This window comes from Acomys russatus, chromosome 25 (genome assembly GCF_903995435.1).
Source record: "Acomys russatus chromosome 25, mAcoRus1.1, whole genome shotgun sequence".
NCBI lineage: Eukaryota > Metazoa > Chordata > Mammalia > Rodentia > Muridae > Acomys > Acomys russatus.
Window position 1 is genome coordinate 13,420,744 of NC_067161.1, and position 20,137 is coordinate 13,440,880.

At 51.9% G+C, this 20,137-nt stretch overlaps 3 protein-coding genes across 6 annotated transcripts in view; 1 reads left to right on the top strand and 2 right to left on the bottom strand.

The window, feature by feature from the left end:
• Positions 1–13,672, top strand: part of Axin1 (axin 1) — a 59,008-nt gene extending 45,336 nt beyond the window's left edge. For 2 of the 3 annotated variants that reach the window (XM_051168432.1, XM_051168430.1), the window contains exons 4-11: positions 400–496; positions 2,882–3,019; positions 6,086–6,603; positions 6,953–7,123; positions 8,334–8,579; positions 10,723–10,830; positions 12,017–12,184; positions 12,796–13,672. In XM_051168432.1, coding sequence (XP_051024389.1) covers positions 400–496; positions 2,882–3,019; positions 6,086–6,603; positions 6,953–7,123; positions 8,334–8,579; positions 10,723–10,830; positions 12,017–12,184; positions 12,796–12,922 — 1,573 coding nt within the window. In that variant the 3' untranslated portion in view covers positions 12,923–13,672. The remainder of the gene's footprint in view (positions 1–399; positions 497–2,881; positions 3,020–6,085; positions 6,604–6,952; positions 7,124–8,333; positions 8,580–10,722; positions 10,831–12,016; positions 12,185–12,795) is intronic. The other variant, XM_051168431.1, reaches the window with a different exon arrangement.
• Positions 13,673–13,875: 203 nt separating this feature from the next.
• On the bottom strand, positions 13,876–16,992 carry Pdia2 (protein disulfide isomerase family A member 2). The gene is made up of 11 exons (XM_051167994.1): positions 16,785–16,992; positions 15,948–16,154; positions 15,726–15,859; positions 15,512–15,649; positions 15,324–15,440; positions 15,057–15,182; positions 14,782–14,979; positions 14,575–14,695; positions 14,315–14,496; positions 14,099–14,206; positions 13,876–14,002 (listed from the first exon to the last, which is right to left on the bottom strand). The coding sequence occupies exons 1-11, from the start codon at positions 16,990–16,992 to the stop codon at positions 13,958–13,960; spliced, it is 1,584 nt and encodes a 527-aa protein (XP_051023951.1). The 3' UTR covers positions 13,876–13,957.
• A 128-nt stretch (positions 16,993–17,120) lies between these two features.
• Arhgdig (Rho GDP dissociation inhibitor gamma) lies at positions 17,121–19,196 on the bottom strand. Of its 2 annotated transcripts, none has more exons than XM_051167993.1 (6): positions 19,059–19,196; positions 18,181–18,360; positions 17,998–18,081; positions 17,743–17,801; positions 17,577–17,640; positions 17,121–17,496 (listed from the first exon to the last, which is right to left on the bottom strand). In XM_051167993.1, the coding sequence occupies exons 1-6, from the start codon at positions 19,129–19,131 to the stop codon at positions 17,297–17,299; spliced, it is 660 nt and encodes a 219-aa protein (XP_051023950.1). In that variant the 5' UTR covers positions 19,132–19,196; the 3' UTR covers positions 17,121–17,296. The 2 variants fall into 2 exon arrangements, with proteins under 2 accessions (XP_051023950.1, XP_051023949.1); XM_051167992.1 differs by having other exon boundaries at positions 17,123–17,496; positions 17,725–17,801; positions 19,059–19,171.
• Between the last annotated feature and the right edge of the window lie 941 nt (positions 19,197–20,137).

Genomic DNA, 20,137 nt, shown 5'->3' on the forward strand with positions numbered 1-20,137 from the left:
TGTGGCACATGTACTCACCCATATGCACCACAATCTATATTGATAGTGTATATAACAAAAACTCTTTTTATGTGAAAATAGTTCTTAGTTATCAAGCTTTTAGACTTTGTAGACTTAGAGATACATAAAGTAAGGGCAGCTGATCCTTGTTGAAATGCTCAGTAAGTAGTGTCCAGAAGAACATCCATGGCTGAGCTCCTGGGCTTTTTGCTTTTCATACCATATATGATTGTGTGTGTCATGCAGTGCATCTGAGTATGTCTGGGTCTGTACATATGTTGTCCCATGTATGCATGCATATGGGATGATGCAATGTGGATATCATTGCTATCAGTAATGATTGTGGCTGGGAAATATATGGTGGTCTGCTGTATACCTTATTTTCTGCTTTCTATGCAGGGATGGAATCCCCCCGTACAGGATCCGTAAGCAGCACCGAAGGGAGATGCAGGAGAGTGTCCAAGTCAATGGGCGGGTGCCTCTACCTCACATCCCTGTAAGTACCACATACTCAACAGCACCTTGCCTTTCCTCCCGTTGCCTAACTACTCAGAGTTGGCCACCATGGCACCAGTCAGTTTGAGTGGCACCTGGTAGGCTTCCAAGGACCATAGCTTACTTCTGGGCACAGGGATGTTGGGATGAGAGATAACCATCCCAGTAGATAGCCTAGGATAGCCCCCAAAGTATGGAAGGCTTCCTATGCTCAGTAACAGGAAGTCCTCCAGGTAGTACCTTCCCTTCACCTTCACTGCATAGTTTCCTTATCAAGTGAGATGCTCTCCCTGATGGAGAATAATTCTGAGATGATGGATTTTTTTGAAATATATATATTACAAAAACAGTGTTCTGCCCCCCTTTACACCTGCACATCAGAAGAGGATACCAGATCTCATTACAGATGCTTGTTAGCTACCATGTGGTTGCTGGGAATTGAACTCGGGACTCCTGGAAGAACAGACAGTGCTTTTAACTGCTGAGCCATCTCTCCAGCCCTGAGATGGTGGATTTTGACATTGCAAGTCACCTAACCCCAGGGTATGGTTAGAAATCCACACATTAGATATCTACTCAAGAGGTTCCCTTTTGAGTCCTGCTGTGTGAACATCTTGGCTCAGAAGCTGCCTCAGCTTTGCCTCTTGGGTGATAACAGTAGCTTCTCCTGCCTGAGCCTGGAATATAAGGCTTTGTTGACTACATGCTTGAGCAAGTATGCATAGCTCTCTCTACTTGCGCTGACCACTGATGACACACAGAACAATTGTGATTCCTTCTTCTGGCACACAGACTTTGTTTGGTTTTTTTGTTTGTTTGTTTGTTTTGTTTTTTTCAAGATAGGGTTTCTCCGTGTAGCCGTGACTGTCCTGGACTCACTGTGTAGACCAGGCTGGCCTCGAACTTACATCGATCCACCTGCCTCTGCCTTCCGAGTGCTGGGATTAAAGGCGTGCGCCACCACCGCCCTGGCACACAGACTTTGGACAGAAAGACTTCTAGGAGAGGCTAGGGAGCTTGTGGCAGTGACCTCCACTCATGACTCTGTCTCTGCATACTGTTTACAGAGCCTGTGTAGGGAGGATGGGTGCTTCAGAGCATCACATAATCAGCATTTCTACTGTTGTTATTTTTGAGACAGCAGTTATTTAGCTCTGGCTGACCTTGAGCTCACTGTGTAGACCAGAGTGGCCTTAAACTCAGAGATCCACCTGTCTCTGCCTCTGATTCCTGGGTGCTGGGATTAAAGGTATGCACTATCACCCAGCCTCGTCAGAGTTTTTGTTTTGTTTTGTTTTTGTTTTTGTGTTTGTTTTTTTGGGGTGGGGGTTTCGAGACAAGGTCTCTTTCTACGTAACCTTGGCTATCCTGGACTCGCTTTATAGACCAGGCTGGCCTTGAACTCACAGTGATCCACCTCCCTCTACCTCCCAAGTGCTGGGATTAAAGGCGTGTGCCACCACACTCGGCTCATCAGGATTTTTTAATTGGAATCTTTAATTCTCAAGTTTGAAAATAGACATTTTTGGTTAGAAATGTTTATTCTGTGTATCATGAATTCTGTGTCTCCCTCTGCTGTAACAGAGCAGAGTCCAATCCTCTGGAGTTCAAGTCCACCTTCAATAGGCTCAGCTGCACGTCAGGGCCAGACACTACTCAAGGATTTTCTTTGAAGAGGCTAAGCCTTGGGAATGCCATGGACTTAGGCTACATCAGGATCAGAAACCCACCCTAGCAGCTCCTAGTGACCAATGCAGCAGGCATTCCTCGTTTATGTCATGATTGTTTCTTTGCAACAAGCTTGGAGTATTCAGTGTAGAGCATGTTGGCCAAGGCACTGACCACCGCCTGTCTTAGTGCATGTACAACATGCTCACTCAGGAGTGCCACAGCCTGCGCATGCCGAGCCCGTGCCCAGGCCTCCAGTAGTATGCCTGTGAGTGACGAGAGAAAAATCTACATCTTCAGGTCAGTGCTCAGTAACAGGAAAGGGAGTCAGTGAGGGTGCTAGTGTGCACCGTATACACCTGCTTTAATGTAGATGTGACCAGCAAGGTTACATAGTGGGTAAATATGCCTGCCTTCAAGCTTGCTGACCTACGTTTTATCTTTGAAGCCTACTTGGTAAAAGGAGAGAATAGACCCAACTCCTGCAAGTTGTCCTCTGACCTCTACATGTGTGCACATGTCCATGTTCATAAGCACACTCTTAAAGAAATGTATAAAAACTTTAAAACAAAATAAAGTAAAATAACTTTTAAAAACTTAAAGATGAGATCAAGTTTCTCTGTTAATTACTAGAAGGCTGTTACTGTGCTGCTCCATAGAGGACGCAGGACTGCCCTGTGAAGGCAGCCTCTACTGACTATACTGTACATCTCTACAGCGCACTTACCGAATGCCAAAGGAGATCCGGGTAGAGCCACAGAAATTTGCTGAAGAGCTTATTCATCGTTTAGAGGCTGTGCAGCGCACCCGAGAGGCTGAAGAGAAGCTGGAGGAACGGCTGAAGCGTGTACGGATGGTGAGTGGACCATATGCTGGAGCCATGTCCAGGAGACGGCTTCCTGTGCTTCGGAAGGCCTGCATTTAGGGTAGCCTCCATTCTGAGGTGGCCTGTTCAACCTTTCTCTGGCTTTTCTGCCTTTATATTCAGCACTTTGTCCTTGTTTCTTATTCCCAACAATCCCTTTTCCCACCAGGAGATGTCTAGGAGGAACCTCCCAAGCCTCCAACATTTGAAGAAGACAGGAAACTAACAAAATGCCTGTGTGTCTAGCTTTGGCAGCTAAAGCACAGTGGGGTCATGTAAACTGGGCAGGTACAGGCTCCTATCCTACTCACTTAGGGGCACTACAGACTGCAGGGGCTGTAGTGGGCCCCTCAGATCTCATTTTGGTTTGTTAAGAAACCACTGCTTTTGTTTTTGGTGGGTTTTTATTGTTGTTTTCGGGACGGGGATTGCTGTCCTGGAACTAGACCAGGCTGGCCTTGAATCAAGAGATCTACTTGGTGGCCAGTTCAGAGAATTTATTCTCTTACAAAGAGTAAATAAATAAATTCTCAGAACCCACCTGATGGCTCACAATTATCTGGCACAAAGAAGACAGTGAAACTTTCCAAAGAGAAGGAGTTTGTGTGGAAATATCTTAAGATGACTAGTCTCTTATGCATCTCCTCCCCCTCCTCCACCCCACCCCCACCCCACCTCCACCCCACCCCCACCCCGGCAGCAACAAATTGTTTTGTCACTGGGACCAGCAACATTCTCTTAACTCCTGGTAACAGGAAAGATGTTCATTAGACTGCCAGGTAGCCTTTCTGTGTTGGAATGGCCATCCACCTGCTGGCCACTGTGTTGGGCTACAGGGAGACATCCTATGATGGGCCTAAGGGAACCTACAGTGGCACCTTGTTGCATAGGGCACTCCATGGTATATAGTCAGGCAGCTGCAGGGTAGTGAAACTATGCAAACTGAAGCCAGTTGTTTTTTTGGCCCATGTGGTTTTAGTATTCTGATAGTGTTTAAAAATAAATAAAATGCGGAGCTGTATTGACATGAAACACTGAACATTTTTCAGGTGCTAAGTCCAAATTTATTTGTCTATGTGATCCAGATCACCATCTTTATTTCTGTAGCAGAGTGTTTCCCCTTCTCTGTGAGGGTACGACATCTATGGATGTCGTAGATGATTCTGTTAGCTGGGTCCTCCAGGAACCCTGCTTATCCCAAGGCTGGCATGCACATCCTGTCCTGTACACCTGGTCCAGTCCCAAAGAAGCTAACACTAGTTCAAGGCAGAGGTGAACACGTGTTAAGTGATTTCCTGATGTCTGAGCCTTAGAACTCCCTCAGCTCTGTGGAGTGCCAGCTGTGTCCAGGTAGGATAGCAAGGACAGCAACAGGAATAAAGTAGTCTGGAGATAGCACCACAGCTCTGAAGAAGAGAGACTAGGTTAGTGCCAAGAGTAAGAACAGTGACAGTGTTTTTTAATCTGATGAAGAACACTAAAATGAAAACCTCCGAGTGATACTTTTTCTAACAGCTCATGAAACACTCTGAGCTAGAGGAGCTCCAGCTCGGATGGGCTGCCACCGAGCTCTAGCCTTTATTTGGTGTTCCGCCTGTTCTGAGCTGTCTCCTGTTGGGTGGATGAAGGTATGACCACAGACATAGAATTTCGTGGCTTAACCCTGGCATGCTGGCACACACTTTAACCTTTAATGGCACACACTCAGGGAGGCAGACGCAGGCGATCACTGCGAGCTCATGGCTAGCCTGGGCTACAGAAAGAAACCCTGTCTCAAAAGAAAAACAAACAAACAAAAAAAGGACTTTTGTGGCTTGTATATGTTGATACATTTACTGGAGATGTTAATTCTTTTTTGTACAGAAAAAAATACTGCCCCTTTATGTTTCTTGAGACAGGATTTCTCTGTGTAGCCCTGGCTGTCCTGGAACTCACTCTGTGTAGACCATGCTAGCTTTGAACTCAAAGATTTAACTGTCTCTGCATCCCAATTGCTGGGATTAAAGGCATGTACCACCACCACCTCGCTATAATTTTATACACACACACACACGCACACACCTTTTTTTCAAAGTGGTTTTTCGAGACAGTGTTTCTCTGTGTAACCTTGGCTGTCCTAGACTTACTGTGTAGGCCAGGTTGACCTTGAACTCAAAATGGTCCACCCACCTCTGCCTCCCGAGTGCTGGGATTAAAAGCATGCACCACCATGCCCAGCAAAATTACTTATTTATTTATTTTTATTTTTTCAAGACAGTGTCTCTCTGTGTAGCCTTGGCTGTCTTGGACTCACTTTGTAGATCAGGCTGGCCTCGAACTCACAGAGATCCACCTGCCTCTGCCTTCCTCGTGCTGGGATTAAAGGTGTGCACCACCATGCCCAGCAAAATAATTATTTTTATGTTACAACTGAGGAAATAAAAGTTCTAAGAAATAGCCACGCTCACGAGTTCAGGTCCCAGTTCCCATGAACAAGCTGGGTGTCCACATAGGCCTACCTTAGGGAACATGACATCAAAAGCTGAAGCAGGGCTTGCTGCCAAGCCTGACAACCTGAGTTCTGTCCTTTAGATTCATTCTGTAGAAGGATAGACCTGATTTATACAACTCTGACCTCTATAGGTACAGCACACACATACACACAATAAATAAACAAATAAGTAAATATAATTTTAAGGAACCTAAAAGAGAATATATAACTGAAAACATGCCAGGGGGTGGTGACACACACCTTTAATTTCAGCACTTGAGAGGCAGAGGCAAGTGATCTCTGTGAGCTTGAGGCCAGCCTAGTCTACAAAGCTAGTTTCAGTACAGCCAAGGTTACAGAAGGAAACTCTGTCTAGAAAAACCAAAAAAGCAAAACAGAACACAGTTGGGATCAGTTCAAGTTCCTAGGGCCTTTTGAGATTCAAGCACAGGGTATCCAGGACTCAGCACCTTTCCTTGACCTAGGCATACTGCAGGCAGCAAACTCTTTGGTTTGACTGTCAGGACTGTGGCTCACTTCCAGGTCTATCTCATTCTTGTTCTGACAGTGCTGCTATTTCTCCACAGGAGGAAGAAGGGGAGGATGGTGAAATGCCTTCTGGCCCCATGGCAAGTCACAAGCTGCCTTCTGTCCCAGCCTGGCACCATTTCCCACCCCGCTATGTGGATATGGGCTGCTCCGGACTGCGGGATGCCCATGAGGAAAATCCTGAGAGCATATTGGATGAGCATGTGCAAAGAGTCATGAGGACACCTGGTTGCCAGTCACCTGGTCCAGGCCACCGCTCTCCTGACAGTGGGCATGTGGCCAAGACTGCAGTGCTGGGGGGTGCAACCTCAGGGCATGGGAAGCATGTTCCTAAGTTGGGGTTGAAGCTGGATACAGCTGGCCTGCACCACCATAGGCACGTTCACCACCATGTTCACCATAATTCAGCTAGACCCAAGGAGCAAATGGAGGCTGACGCTGCCCGCAGGGTCCAGAGCAGCTTCTCGTGGGGCCCAGAAACACATGGTCATGCCAAACCCCGAAACTATTCAGAGAGCACAGGCACCAACCCCAGTGCTGGGGACTTGGCCTTTGGGTAAGTCCTGATCAGCCCTCTCACATGTTTCTAGTGTGTGCTTGTATCCAAGTCATGGTCCAGAGAGGCTCGGCCCTATGGTGACCTGTTCCTCTCCAGTAATAGTCATACGACACCAGGGTTGGGGTTCAGTCAGGCTCCAGGCATTGCTATGACTGGGTAAGGAGGGGCTATGGGTTTGTCTTGGGCTCTGGTCAGCACGGCTCTCCTACCATATTAAAACAAACCTCAAACAGCTGACCTTCACAGAGACCACTGTCTTCACAGTGGGTTACAGGCCCTCTTGTTGGGCTTGAGGGTGTAGGAAGCAGCAAGGAAGCTGGAGTGACCTCATGTCTTGCTCTCACAGTGGTAAAGCTAGTGCGCCCTCCAAAAGAAATACCAAGAAGGCTGAATCTGGGAAGAATGCCAATGCTGAGGTACCCAGTACCACAGAGGACGCAGAAAAGAACCAGAAGATCATGCAGTGGATCATTGAGGGCGAGAAAGAGATCAGCAGACACCGCAAGGCGGGCCATGGGTAAGTAGGAGCCTGCCCCAGAGCAGCTGGCCACCTGTCCTCTTGTTGCCAGTACCCTTGCTTTTAGGAGTTGATTTATGGCTTCAAGGTCAGATGACTGCACCTAAGTCCCTGTCACCTATGAACTTACATAAGTGGCAGCTGTGAGAGAGCTTTCTGTCTTTTATACTTACTTTTCTGCTGGACCTGCTGGCACACACCTTTAATCCCAGAGGCAAGCTGATCAGTATGAGGCCAGCCTGGTCTACAAAGCAAGTGCAAGACAGCCAAGGCTACACAGAGAAACCTTGTCTTAAAAAAAATAAAATAAAATAACCTACTTTTCTTTTCTCTTAAGGGTTTAAGGCTGCTCAGCCCCAGTGTGACCTTTCTGGATATCTCTCATCCATCTTGTCTCATATTGCTTGTGCGTTTGCACACATTCCTGGCTCCACAGGGAGCTAGTGCCATTCCTGTGATCCTCTACATGGCCCATTTCTGAGCATATTAGGGGAATCTAGAACTAAGGAGGTCCATTTTCTCAGTCCCAGATCACCCCAATGTGCTGCCTGCCCGCTACCTACCCTCGCCATACTGGGCAACAGTGCCTGGGAGGCTGCCCTCCTGTGAAGCAGGAGGATAGAAGGAAGGCAGTAGGCATCCCGGTACCTGAACCTGTTTTGCAAGCACAAGGATTGTCATTGGAATCACAGGTCCTTATGGGTCTGTTGTATAGATGAGCCTAGCCTTGAACTTCTGATTCTCCTTCCTCTCCCTCAAAGTACTGAAATTATAGTCATGTACCACCACACCCAACTCATCCTGGGAAGCTTAGCAAGACCTTTCTCAAAAATAAAGGGGACAGCACGATGGCTCAGTGGGTAAAGCCAAGCCTAATGATCACAGTTTAATTCCTGGGGCCAACATGGTAGAAGTATTCTTACATTGTCCTCTGACATCCTTAACATAGGCTGTGGTACATGAGTGTTTGTATTCATACACAAAATAAATACATAATAAATTTTTCAAAAAGGAAGGTCTAGAATGTAGCTCAGTGACAGCGCATCATGAGCAATCCCCTGGTTCTACCTCAATTCTTACACAAAAAGAAAAGTGTGCAAGAAGGGTTTATCTGTGGGATCAGAGGAGGCCCATATGGCTCCTGTAGTTGGGTGTGGACACACTTAGTAGCTACCACTGCTCATGCAGTCACTTGTCCTTGTTCTCTTAGGTCTTCTGGGATGAGGAAGCAGCAGGCCCATGAGAGCTCCAGGCCCTTGTCCATTGAGCGGCCTGGTGCTGTGCACCCCTGGGTCAGTGCTCAGCTACGGAACTCTGTCCAGCCTTCTCATCTTTTCATCCAAGATCCTACAATGCCACCCAATCCAGCCCCCAACCCCCTGACCCAGCTGGAAGAAGCCCGCAGGCGTTTGGAGGAGGAAGAGAAGAGAGCCAACAAACTGCCCTCCAAGCAGAGGTAGGCTCATGTGGTATGGGGTGATCTCACTATGGCCCCAAGGTCTGAAGAGGGCCCTTGGGGGAAGATGGCCGTGCTGGACTGCTTCTCTACTGAGAACCAGCCGTAGCCTTGCTGCAGGACAGAGGTCTGGGAGATGAATGTTCTCACCAGGTAGGAGGGCAGGTGGCCAACAGTTTCTGGGCATGCCTGGCTTAGTGGTGGATGGCTCTGATAGCAGCCACGCAAAGCACAAGCACAAGATGGACAGCTCTGAGCCGCAGGCAGTTGTAGGACTTGTCTGGAAAGACCATGGCTCTCACCCCGCCCCGCCCCGTCTTCCTTAGTCTCAAGTACATCAGCCCGTTACTGCCACAGTTTAGCAAGCCTGTTTATCCTTTGGGGGTGGGGTATGTTCTGCCCAAACTCAAGAGCTTGCCCTTTGGTTAGCAGCATTCTTGGAGCCAGAATATGCCTTCTCTGACCCTTTCATTGTGGCTTTGAGTCAGTTGCCTAGAGATTGTGGCTTACTGCAATTCCAAAATGGGTAATAATTTCCATGAAGGCTTAGGATCTGTTTCATACCCAGTCCCTGGAACCATGGTTACACAAAGGCCACTAGTGCCTTTTAAGACTATCAGCTTCTTTATTCAGCTTGGGATATATGGAATCTGAGTATCCTGGCCACCTTGGGATACTAAAGTTTATGGCAGGCTCTGTACTTCTGGTCTTTAGCAGGGTCAAGCTGTAGTTGCCCTGAAAGTTTAAATATGTCCCTGGTCAGTAAAGGTCTCCATAGGCCCACACCAGGCTCTGAGCCTGTGTTAGCTTTTCTTCCAAAAGAAGTTGCAAGCCGGGTGAGCGTGATGGCACGCACCTTTAATCCCAGCACTGGGAAGGCAAAGGCAGGCGGATTGCTGTGAGTTCAAGGCCAGCCTGGTCTACAAAGTGAGTCCAGGACAGTCAAGGCTACACAGAGAAACCTTGTCTCAGAAAACAAACATCAGCAAAAAAAGTTGCAGCTGCTTTGAACACAAGGACCACATTATGCCCTTGTGCTGCCTGTTCTGTGCAGGAGTGTTCCTCCTGGTGCTGAAACACTGTGTGCATCTGGCAAGAGTCTGAGGCAGGAAAGCAGGGTGTCATGTGGGATCTGCTAGGACTGATGCTTTCAGTGGCCTGGGCAGGGTGCTCTCAGAGAAGCAAGTGTTTCTAGGAGGCAGGATTCTCTTGTGATGCAGAGGTTATATCTGTTCATCCTACCAGCATCTGGCAAGCCTCACATGATGGCAGCAGCTGTGGTTTTCTCTTGGTCAGTAGCATCAGCTAAACCCCTCTAGTATATGCTTTTGGGTATGACATCACCACCACCACCACCACAACACATATGTCCTAACTGGTGTTTCCAAAATCTTCATGTGTGAAAAAACTGAATGTGTTTTGTCTGTCTGGAACTTTGTAAGCAAGTGTAGATTTATGGGGCGAAAGCCCTAGGCCCTATTAAGATAATTCAGAATAAAGTCACTATTAGGAACCCACAGTGATATACGGGTTCACTTAGAAAGGCTTTGCTTTAGTGGGGTGGTGGTGGCACACGCCTTTAATCCCAGCACTTGGGAGGCAGAGGCAGGCAGAAGATCTCGTTGAGTTCAAGGCCAGCCTGGTCTACAAAGAGTTCCAGGACAACCAAGGTTCCACAGAGAAACCCTGTCTCGAAAAAGAAAAAGAAAAAGGCTCTGCTTTGCAGAGACCTGGGACATTCCTCAGTCATGGAGACAAGAACTCCCCAAAAACAGTGCATCAGAGCCACTGCTACTGCTCACTGTCTGGTACCCATATCCACTTTAGGAAGTTCATGATAAGACTGTATAGAAAAACAGTATTTCCGGATGTCTTGGCAGGCCCTCTCCAAGAACTGTTAGTTTGGAGAAGACACCCAAGCAGGGATGAAGAGGCAGCCTGTAGCACCTAGATCAGCAGTTCTCCAGAGCATATTCCAAAGAACAGACTAGCACTGGCCCTGTGCCTAGACACTTACGGCAGGGCCCCTGATAATGTGTAAGTGGGAGGTTTTGGCAGCTAGGTCCTGCTGCTCGCCCTGTCTGTGCCCATTGTCCACAACACTGGCTGAGCCCCATCCTCTTTGATGCGGGTTGTTCCCTAGGTATGTGCAGGCAGTCATGCAGCGGGGACGCACCTGTGTCAGGCCAGCATGTGCACCGGTGCTGAGTGTGGTACCAGCCGTGTCGGACTTGGAGCTCTCCGAGACAGAGTACGTGCGCCCTGTGGGTTCTCCTGGTCCTGCCCAGTCTAGCCCAGGCCAAACCTCAAAGTGGGTGACTACTTTAATAGGATTGTCACTGAGCCAGGAGCGCCAGGCCTGCTGGGGCTTCTCCCTTCTGTCCCCTAATAGAGGAGATCATGCCTGATCATTGTAATGACATGATCACATGGTCACGGGTGGTCCATGCAGGCACCACAGCTTGCCTTTCATCTTATCTTTGCTCTCCTGAGCTTCTGAGCTAGATTTAGTGACTGGCAGGTCCACCACCATCCTACAGAGCGTCAGGCCCATAGTCCTAGTCCCCTTGAGCTAGCACCAGGAGTTTGAGGCAACTTTATAGTAGGATCTGGATGGTGTGACTGTAGCCAAGACCGAAGCTGTCACCTCCTCCTGACCACACGTAGGTCAGAGACATTGCTGACTCTGCCCTTCCTGTGCATTTACTCAAGACAGGAAGATGAGCCTTGCTGCTGACCCAGTCCAGGCTCCATCACACCCAATTCATAAGACAGGGTATTGTGAGCTCTGCTTGGGGCCTCCGTGGGTGGGCTTCCAGTTCTGGAGAAGTATGCCTCCCCAGGATCAGCCCCCAGAGAGATTCAGAAGCCCATCACAGGGAGAAGTTCCAAGAACCTGGACGTCTCACAGCCAGAATGGCCCACTGTGGCCATGGACGAGGCCAGCTGTGGAAGCTTCTGGGTGATTGAAAGATACAGAACACAGGAGCATTGTCTGTCATCCAGACTCAGAGCAGCTACACAGCACTTTGAGAATCTGAGCAAGAAATGGCTCAAGCTTCAAGTCAGCTTTGGAGATCCTGGCCATCCTGGTTCTAGGAACACCTCCCTTCCAGATCTGTGCTGCTCTGACTGGTCTATCCTTGAAGGGAATCTTGGAGATAGGACTTTGTGTGCCAAGGGCATGGCCTGGTCATGGTCCAGCAGGAAGTACTTGCTGCTCTAGAGTTAAACCTGTAGCTCATTTCCCAGTGACTGGTCCAGTAGGACTGGCACCCAGATTTTGGATAGGTGGGTGGCAGGGCCTGTGAATACCACATTGGTGAGTGAGGTGCTAATCCTGGGGTGTCTTGTCCTCTGGTGGTAGATAGTGCCTTTGAGGTACTCTGTGTGACCTTTACCAGAGCCCACTACTTACCGCTGTTTTTCTGTCCCAGGACAAAATCTCAGAGAAAGGCAGGTGGCGGGAGTGCACCACCATGTGACAGCATCGTTGTGGCCTACTATTTCTGTGGGGAGCCTATTCCCTACCGGACCCTGGTGAGGGGCCGTGCTGTCACCTTGGGCCAGTTCAAGGAGCTGCTAACCAAGAAGGGAAGCTACAGGTGAGAGAGGGCACAGCCATGAGTGCACTTGCCCAGTGTGCTGTTGCTTTGCTATAGAAGAAAACAGCTTTCCATCCCATTGCTCCTTTATCTCTCTCTTCACCCCACTTTTCTCAGCCATGAATTCTACTCACTGCTCTGTTGGGTGGCATCAGGACACTGCCTCAGAGCTGGACTGGCTCTTTGTTCTAGCCGTAGCCCTCTTTCCCCCTCCATAACAGCCAGCTCTGAAACTCCAGTAGAAAGATAGCTAAGTGATACGAGACCCTGTCAGCCCTACTGGAGTCAGCCCGTGTGAATAGCAGAGCTGGGGCCCCAAGTTCTCTGCTCTTCATAGGGAAAAGCCTGTCAGGATTGGAGCTTCCAGAGTGTGTTTGTTTGTTCGGGTTTTTGTTGTTGTTGTTGTTTTTGTTGTTTGCTTGTTTGTTTAGCAATTCCCAGCATGCTATTAACTCAGCCTATCAGTGGTCCCAGCTCTACCTCAAGTGCTGCAGGCATCAGCCAGGAGCCCAGCTCGCTGTCTGAGGGAGCTGCACTCCAGGGTAATAGGTCTTCTGGAGGGTCTTTTGGAGCTGGCTTTTCTCACTGTCTCTACAATTTTCTGTCCCTAGATACTACTTTAAGAAAGTGAGTGATGAGTTTGACTGTGGTGTGGTATTTGAGGAAGTACGGGAGGATGAGGCAGTCTTGCCCGTCTTTGAAGAGAAGATCATCGGCAAGGTGGAAAAGGTGGACTGAGGACTGGGCAACACAGCCAGAGCACACCACACTAAGGTGCACTGTCATCAGCCAGCTGGGCAGCCTCGTTCTCAGGAGCCTGGTGTGAGGAGCAGCACAAGACTGTGTCACAAGCTCTTCTGGGGTTGGAGGTGGAGGCCTCAGGTGTCTGCCATACCTCTGTCCCTCTGGGTCTGGGAAAGTGGGTGGGGTAGTCCTCCTGAACGGTTCCATGGGTTTCTCTGTTTTGCTTTTCAAAAGGAAAAACTCCACCTACCCCCACGCCACCCCTGAAGCAATACCAGGAGCCATCTCATGCCCTCAGCAGCTCTTGCTTCTGAATGCAGACTGACCCAGGGATACCTCTCCCTGGGCTTGTATCCCAGTGTCCTCTTCTCCCTCTGGAACCTATCCACTGCATCTGGTTGGGCTCAGGCCCAGAAGCAGGGGATCCTGTGGGGGCCTCTGTATATTGTACACGTCACTGAGTGCCTTCAACATAGCTGTCTCTTGCCTGCCACTGTGTGAATCTGGCGGCTGAGTACCTCGGGCCCCTTTGCCTGCCTCCAGCCACCAGCTTGGTTCAGCAGAGGGGTGGGGGTCTGGTCCCTTCTAAGTGTCTATGTAAATATGTACATTTCTCAGGCCAGGGCCAGCAGGGGGTACCCTGAGCCCATTTTTCATGCGATGACTTGTACAATTATCTTTTCAAAGGTACTTGGATAATAATGAAATAAAACCATTTTTGAACCTCCCTTTGGTGTGTGATACACTATCTGCTGCCAGTGACTATGCAGCCCTTAAGCCAAGTGAAGGAGGCAAGATGGCCTCTGAATGTGTTAACCTATTCTTGCCTAGGCAAGCCCCAAAGGCCAGGAGCATACCAGAAGGCCCCATGAGACACTAAGCTAGAGACAGAACCGTGGGCCAAGCTCGCAGACTAGCAGCCAGCCCTGTTCATGAACCATACAAAGTCTGGGACAATGTCTTTATTTATAGCGCACAGTTCCCGCCAGCACCGAGGACACCACTCCCTGGAATGCATGGTCCAGAAGGCTACAGCTCTTCCTTGGGCCCCAAGGTGGAATTGGCTTGTGCTTCCTAGAAAGAATCACAAAAGCTGGCTCAGACCTGCCTTTGCTCACTCTGCTAGGAGAGAACCTGTTGAGTAGCTGGTGTCCTGAATGGAGTACCCACTGGGACAGAGACTTCAGGCTTCTTGGGCTCCTCCTCAGGCAGGTCGCCTCCACTGTCCAGGAACTTGGAGAATGTCTCTACGTCCCTGGTGCTTTTGTAGTCTATAACCTGAGGAGAAAGAAGATGACCTGTAGACATGCTCCCCAGCCCCAGCCTGACTAGCACAAGCCAGCCGTGGAGTAGTAGCCCATTCCCCGCCCACATCCATCCCCTCACCTTCCGGTCAGGTCCTGCAGGGAAGAACTTGAGGGTGGGATAGCCATGCACAGAGAAGGCCTCCAGCTCATTAGCCGTAGCATCAAACTCAGCAATGACAATGTCTTCACGATCCCTGTACTTCTCTGCCAGTGCCTCCCACGCCGGAGCCATCTCCTTGCAGTGGGTGCACCATGGGGCATCTGGAAGAGGCGTCAGCTTGGCTAACCTCACACCCCCATTCCCACCAGCCTCCTGCCTTCCCCCTCTTCAGCACTCACAGAACTTGACAAACACATTCTTGGTCTCATCAAAGGCCACCTGCTCAAAATTCTTGCCCACAAGTATCTTGACTGGCCGCTGGTCCCAGTCAGGTGGTATCTCCTGGCTCAGGAGATAGGGCTGGGGAAGCAAGCATGGAGTCATGTGCAGGGGCCAGGGGCCAGGGGCCTAGGACTGCTGTTCCTCCCTCCCTATAAGTTACAGACCTTGATTTCCCCGTGGAAGACTGCCTGGCAGAAGGCAGCCACAGAAGCTGCAGTGATGGGTACCACCCCTGAAGGTGCATACTTCTTGGTGGTCTCAACATTGATGAGGCGCAAGGTGGGGGCTTCCTCAGCCTTGAGACCAAAATAATTCAGCACGTGGCTGTTGTCAGCAGCCACATCCACCATCACAAACAACACCTGCCGAAAGCCATACCAAGTTGGGGTCTCCCTCAGTCCTACCACCCTACCATTCGTCCCTCCAGAGCCTCCAGTACCTGTCCCCGGAATGGGGGAGCTGCCTCCCTGAAGGCCGTCAGCAATTCCCTGTGCTGAGCTAGTGTCTGGTTCACAAACAGCAGCAGGTGGTTGAGGATCCTTGCTGCAAAGATCTTAGGTGATGTCTAGAGGGGTTGGAAAGTTATGACTTCCATGGGCCTCTCTGTCCGAGGGCCTCCAGCCCAAGTTCCCTCCACCCCAACCAAGCCGCCTACCTCCTAAGCATCCCTTTACCCTACCTCGCTGTGACCCACAGCTTTACTTGCCTGGCTGTTGAATTCTGTGACCAGGTGCATGCTATGTGTGATGAGGAAGCGGGACAAGTCGCCCATGTCCAGGCCAGTTTCCTCGTCTACCGGGAAGTCGGCTCGACCCTCATCAAACTAGACACCAGCAAGATTAGTAGGAGCAGAGTATGACCCTAACTCCAACCCTCTTCTGAGCCCCAACTCACCTTCTTGAAAAGAACCACAGTATTCTTGGTGAGGCCAAACTTCTGAAAAAGCTGTGGCTCGTCAGTTAAGCCAAAGGTCATGTCTAGGGCATCCTTGGCCAAGTCCAGGAAGATTGTCACATCTTCTTCCTGTAGATCCTACAGGCCCAGCCCCATGAGAATGGTGGGTACCACCAGCACTGTTCGCACAGCCTGTCTACCCCTCCCATTTTACCTGAAAAAAGCCAATGACCACCACATCCCATTGGGCTATCAGTGCCTGGACACCTTCCTCATCCTCCAGACGTATGGCACTGGGCCCCACTCGCCGCCTCAGCCACTCAACAATGCTCTCAGCCTTCTTGGGCCCTGTAGAGAGGTCCCTATTTCAGACTGGACATCTGCCCCATCCCCAGGTCACACCCACTCCACACTCGTGTACTTGCCCACCTCATACCTGTATATTCTTCTGGGCTCGTGCGGTTCCCATTTTGGAAGAACTTGATCGTAGGGTACCCTACCACGCCAAACTCCTTGGTCAGCTCTGGTTCCGCAGGCCCATCCACCTTGGCCAAGGTGACAGCGGCTGATTCAGCTGCCAGCAGGGCAGCCGCCTTGCTGTACTCAGGAGCTAGTGCCTTGCAGTGACCACACCATGGGGCATCTGGGGGATGAGGCTGTGAGTACACCAGACCTCAACAAACCCAGCTGCAGCCCAGGCTCAACGGGGAACATGCTCTGTTCACACCCTCCCTCAGGCCCACACTAGACGCCCATCACAACCACACCTGGGTGCCAGACACCCTCAAGTCCCAGGCACAGGGAGGTTTGGGAGAGTTTGAAAGAATTCTGCTTCCTCTCTCCAGGACCCCATGTAGCTGTTACCTGAAGCCTACCAGCTAAGAATGCTTTGACTTTTGTAAAGGATTTTAAGAAACCACAGACCCATATGCCACAGGACCCTGCATGGGGCACAGAAGGGAGGACAGTGATCAGCCATTTGGAAGAGAGGCCCCAAAGGCAGTAACGTGAGTGTGTGGCCTTGGCTGACAGAGCAGGGGGTTATGGATGTCTACATATCCTCAGTGTGCCCACTGCACCTGCCACCATTTCTTCCCACTCAGACTGGGCCACCACCAAGCCCAGCTCAACATCAGGGCTTCCTGTCCAGGCACCCTCTCAGGGATACTGGAATTCTGGGGCCAGGGTGCCCACAAGGAAGGCCAAGTCTAGGAAGTAGAGGCCTGAGCCCCTCTACCACCATGGTTCCCAGCCCGCTGGCCCAAGCACTCACAAAACTCCACCATCAGGGCTGAATGCTCCTGTAATGCCAGGCTCAGGGTGCGGTTGCTCAAGACCAAGATCCCATCCTCCTTGGGGACTTCTTCCCTAACGGACTCCTCGGGGAGCGCCTCTGAGGGACCCTCAGGCTCCTGTCCCTGTCCCCATGGGCCTGAGACCCCCAGCAGGAGCAGCAACACTGGCAAGAGCCGATCATCCATGGTGTGCTGGGCCCTGAAGGCTGGAGCAGATAAAGAGAGCGGGGACCAAGCAGGAACAGCCACGTGGCACCTGGCTGGGTCTCGGGTTAGATAAAGCCTGAAAGGCCCCTCAGGGGCGGAGATAGGCAGAAAGAGGCAACACAAGGGCAGCGAGACGGGGTTACATTTAATAGGCACCAGGCAGGGGGCAGGACACAGCAGAGGGTGGGGGACATCTGGTCACCAACTGGGAGGTCTAGGGAATGCTTGCAGGTCTCTGCAACTGACAGAGATTGGGAATACAGGCCCCCTCCCCAAGTGGGGTTCAGTCCTTCCAGTCCTGGCAGACGTGAAGGCACCACTCCCAGGACAGGTGGTTCAGCCTATCGTCATCAGTGAAGAGAGACCTGACCACGTAGAGGCCACGTGCCAATGCGCCCCTCGGTGCTTCCTCCACTGTAGTCACAAATTCATACTCCTGGGCCCTGGGGCCATAGCTGCCCACCATGAAGATGGCCTTGTCCACTGTGGGAAGGGAAGTCATCAGGAGCCACCACCCTCCGTCCACCTCCCCCAGCCTCAGGCTGCCCTCCACACTGCCTCACCACGCAGTCCCCGACGATAGGTGTGATGCAGACATTTGAGGCCACTGACGATCTCCTTGTTGACCTGGGGGGAAGGAGGACGGACATTAAGGGCCTTCTCCGGAAGGCTGGGATATGGCTGCCCCTGACTGCATGCAGCTACCCTCACCTTGAAGGTGATCTTCACCTTGTATTCAATGCCTTCCTTCAGGACGAACACCTGGTTTTTCAGTGCAGCTAGGTCTCCTGTTTAGGGAGAATGATAGGTATGCGCTGAATTTCTAGGATGTAGAAGATCCTGCCCCAGCAACATCTACGTAGGGACTGGTGGTGCCCATGAGGCCTGTGGCATTGCACCCAACACGAACTAGGACTCGGCAAAGGGTTCCTAGGATTGTCTTCAACCAAAGATGGGTTGTAGTCTGCAGAGGGGGTTGGTTACCTGTAAGGTCCATGATGACAGGCCCCGGAGCCTGCTCTGTCAGCAGTGTCAGCCTAGTCACCTGCACGTTGGGCAGGCTGGGGTCTGAGGAGAAACAGCATCCAAGGGGTGCCCTGCTGACCCCACCTTCCCCTCCTCCCCCACCCTGCTCGCAGCCCTCCACATCCAGGCTCCAGGCCATACCCATAACGGGTGGCAGAGGCCCCAGCAGAGCCTGCTTGTACTTGACCAAGCTCACGTCCTCAGGGTCCAGCTGCCAGATTGCCAGCATGCTCTTCTTCCCAGGGGCCTGGTACTCTGGCACAGTTTCATCCAGCACCTCATCTGATGAGGTTGGCTCCCCATCCTTGTCAGCTAAGAGGACTGGGTATAGGGGAAAGTCTGTAAACACCTGCTACCTGCTCACCCCAACATTCAAGTGCTGAGCTGGGACCCACAGGCTCACCAGTTGTTCCTCCCACTGCCCACTGGAACTAAAGAAGCCAGAGGAGCGATCATGGACACACAGTGCTCCCCACCCGACCCCAGATCCTATAAGTCCCTACGCTTGGTCTTTTCAGGAGGGGCTCTTGTGACTGAAAGAGGTTCCTAAGAGACCCTGGATAGACCAATTTGTTTCTGGTCAGCTTACAGGCCACTGCTGAAGAGTTTCGGCCCTGGGGTACTCCAGGAGCACCCTAGCTCTGCTGCTCTTCCCATAATGTCCTAGATCCCTCCAAGGGTGCCCCAAACTAGGGGTCTCCATACTCCCTTTGGATGTCCTGAGACAGGGGTCTCACTGAGATGCTGCCCACTGCCCTCCAACCTTCGGATTGCCTCTCACCGGAAGAAGCCCCAGCCCCACCTACGGGAGAGGCCGCAGCCTCCCGGCTGGACACACTCCCTTCCTCCTGGCTCATTTCCCCAGAAGGGTCTCCCTGGACTGAAGTCTCACGCCCCGCCAGAATACAAGCCACGAGGTCCCCCACGCGCCCCAAAGTTGCCGCGGGGACTGACCCCCAACCGCGCCGCTCCCTTGCTGCCCCCGGCGCACGTGGCCGCCGCCCGGCCCGGCCGCTCACCTCGGGCGCACAGCGCCAGCCGGAGCAGCTCCAGCAGCTGCGCCCCCAGCTCGCACGCGTCCAGGCCCAGCATGGTAGCCGCGGCCCGCCGCGGAGCCGCCGCCCGCTCGGCTCAGCCCCGGCGCGACTGCGGTGAGCTCATCCCGGCCGGGAGCGCCCCCCGCGCCCAGCGCCGCGCCCGCGCCGCGCGCCCCCAGCCGTTCCGCGGACCCCGCGCAGCCCGCAGAGACGCGCGTGTCGTCCGCACCGCGCCGGAACCCGGTCGTCCCTGCCGCGCCCGGCGCCGGGACGCGTCGCCAGGGACCCAGGGCCGCCCCACCCCCCAACTGGGAATCGGGTCCCCCGGGATCCCCTGGGCGAGGCGTGCTGGCCAGAGACGCCAAGTGGAACAGGTGCGACGCCCCCACGTCCCTGGACTCCCATTATGAGCAGGCGGCGCAGGGCACACCTGGAGTCCCGCAGCCCTCCACCTGCTCCCTCCCTCTGGTCTGGGCAAAGGGGACTCCTGGGGCCTATCTGCCTCCAGCTGGGCCACACCCTGTTGGCTTTGGGTACCCACATACTGAAGTGCAGTCTGGGCCACACAGATTCAAGGATCCCTTAAAGCTTATTGGTGCCGACTGTAAATGTGGGATGGGGGGGGGGGGGATATGTTTGTGGGGACCTGGGACTCAGACAATTCTGCAGGTCCCTACTACAGGAAAGGGAGGGGATAGTGAAGAAACAAAGTGGGTGATGAGGGATTTCTTAACCTTGACATCCAGAGGAGTCCTAGGCATGGGAGGTGGCTGCTGAGCTGGGCCTTTCAGCTGGGAATGACAGGACCAAAGGCCTGGATCTGAGTAAGGAAGTTGTGCAGAGCAGTGTGGTGCATTTCTGGGTGTACGCAGGGAACAGACCCTCCTTTGCTCTGTGTGTAGCAGGCCAATCATCAACGCTGAGGCTGAGGCGTTGGGGCTAGTGGCCACACTCCCCACTGTCTTTCCAAAGCAAGATCCCGCAAGGAGGACCAGGATGCCAGGGAGACCAGCCTTGCCCTTCAGAGAATGTGTAATGTTACTTGTCCTTAGCTGGGGCAG

Bases quoted from the DNA above. Each gene is read 5' to 3' on its own strand.
- Arhgdig (XM_051167992.1), bottom strand. From the start codon at position 19,131: ATGCTGGGCCTGGACGCGTGCGAGCTGGGGGCGCAGCTGCTGGAGCTG. The intron at 18,361-19,058 runs GTGAGCGGCCGG...CCCTATACCCAG, and splicing joins GCTGGCGCTGTGCGCCCGAG to TCCTCTTAGCTGACAAGGAT. The intron at 17,497-17,576 runs GTGAGGCAGTGT...CCCTTCCCACAG, and splicing joins CTATCGTCGGGGACTGCGTG to TGGACAAGGCCATCTTCATG.
- Pdia2 (XM_051167994.1), bottom strand. From the start codon at position 16,992: ATGGATGATCGGCTCTTGCCAGTGTTGCTGCTCCTGCTGGGGGTCTCA. The intron at 15,441-15,511 runs GTGAGTTGGGGC...GCTGGTGTCTAG, and splicing joins CTGTGGTTCTTTTCAAGAAG to TTTGATGAGGGTCGAGCCGA. The intron at 14,497-14,574 runs GTGAGTGCTGAA...CGCCTCTTCCAG, and splicing joins GAATGTGTTTGTCAAGTTCT to ATGCCCCATGGTGCACCCAC.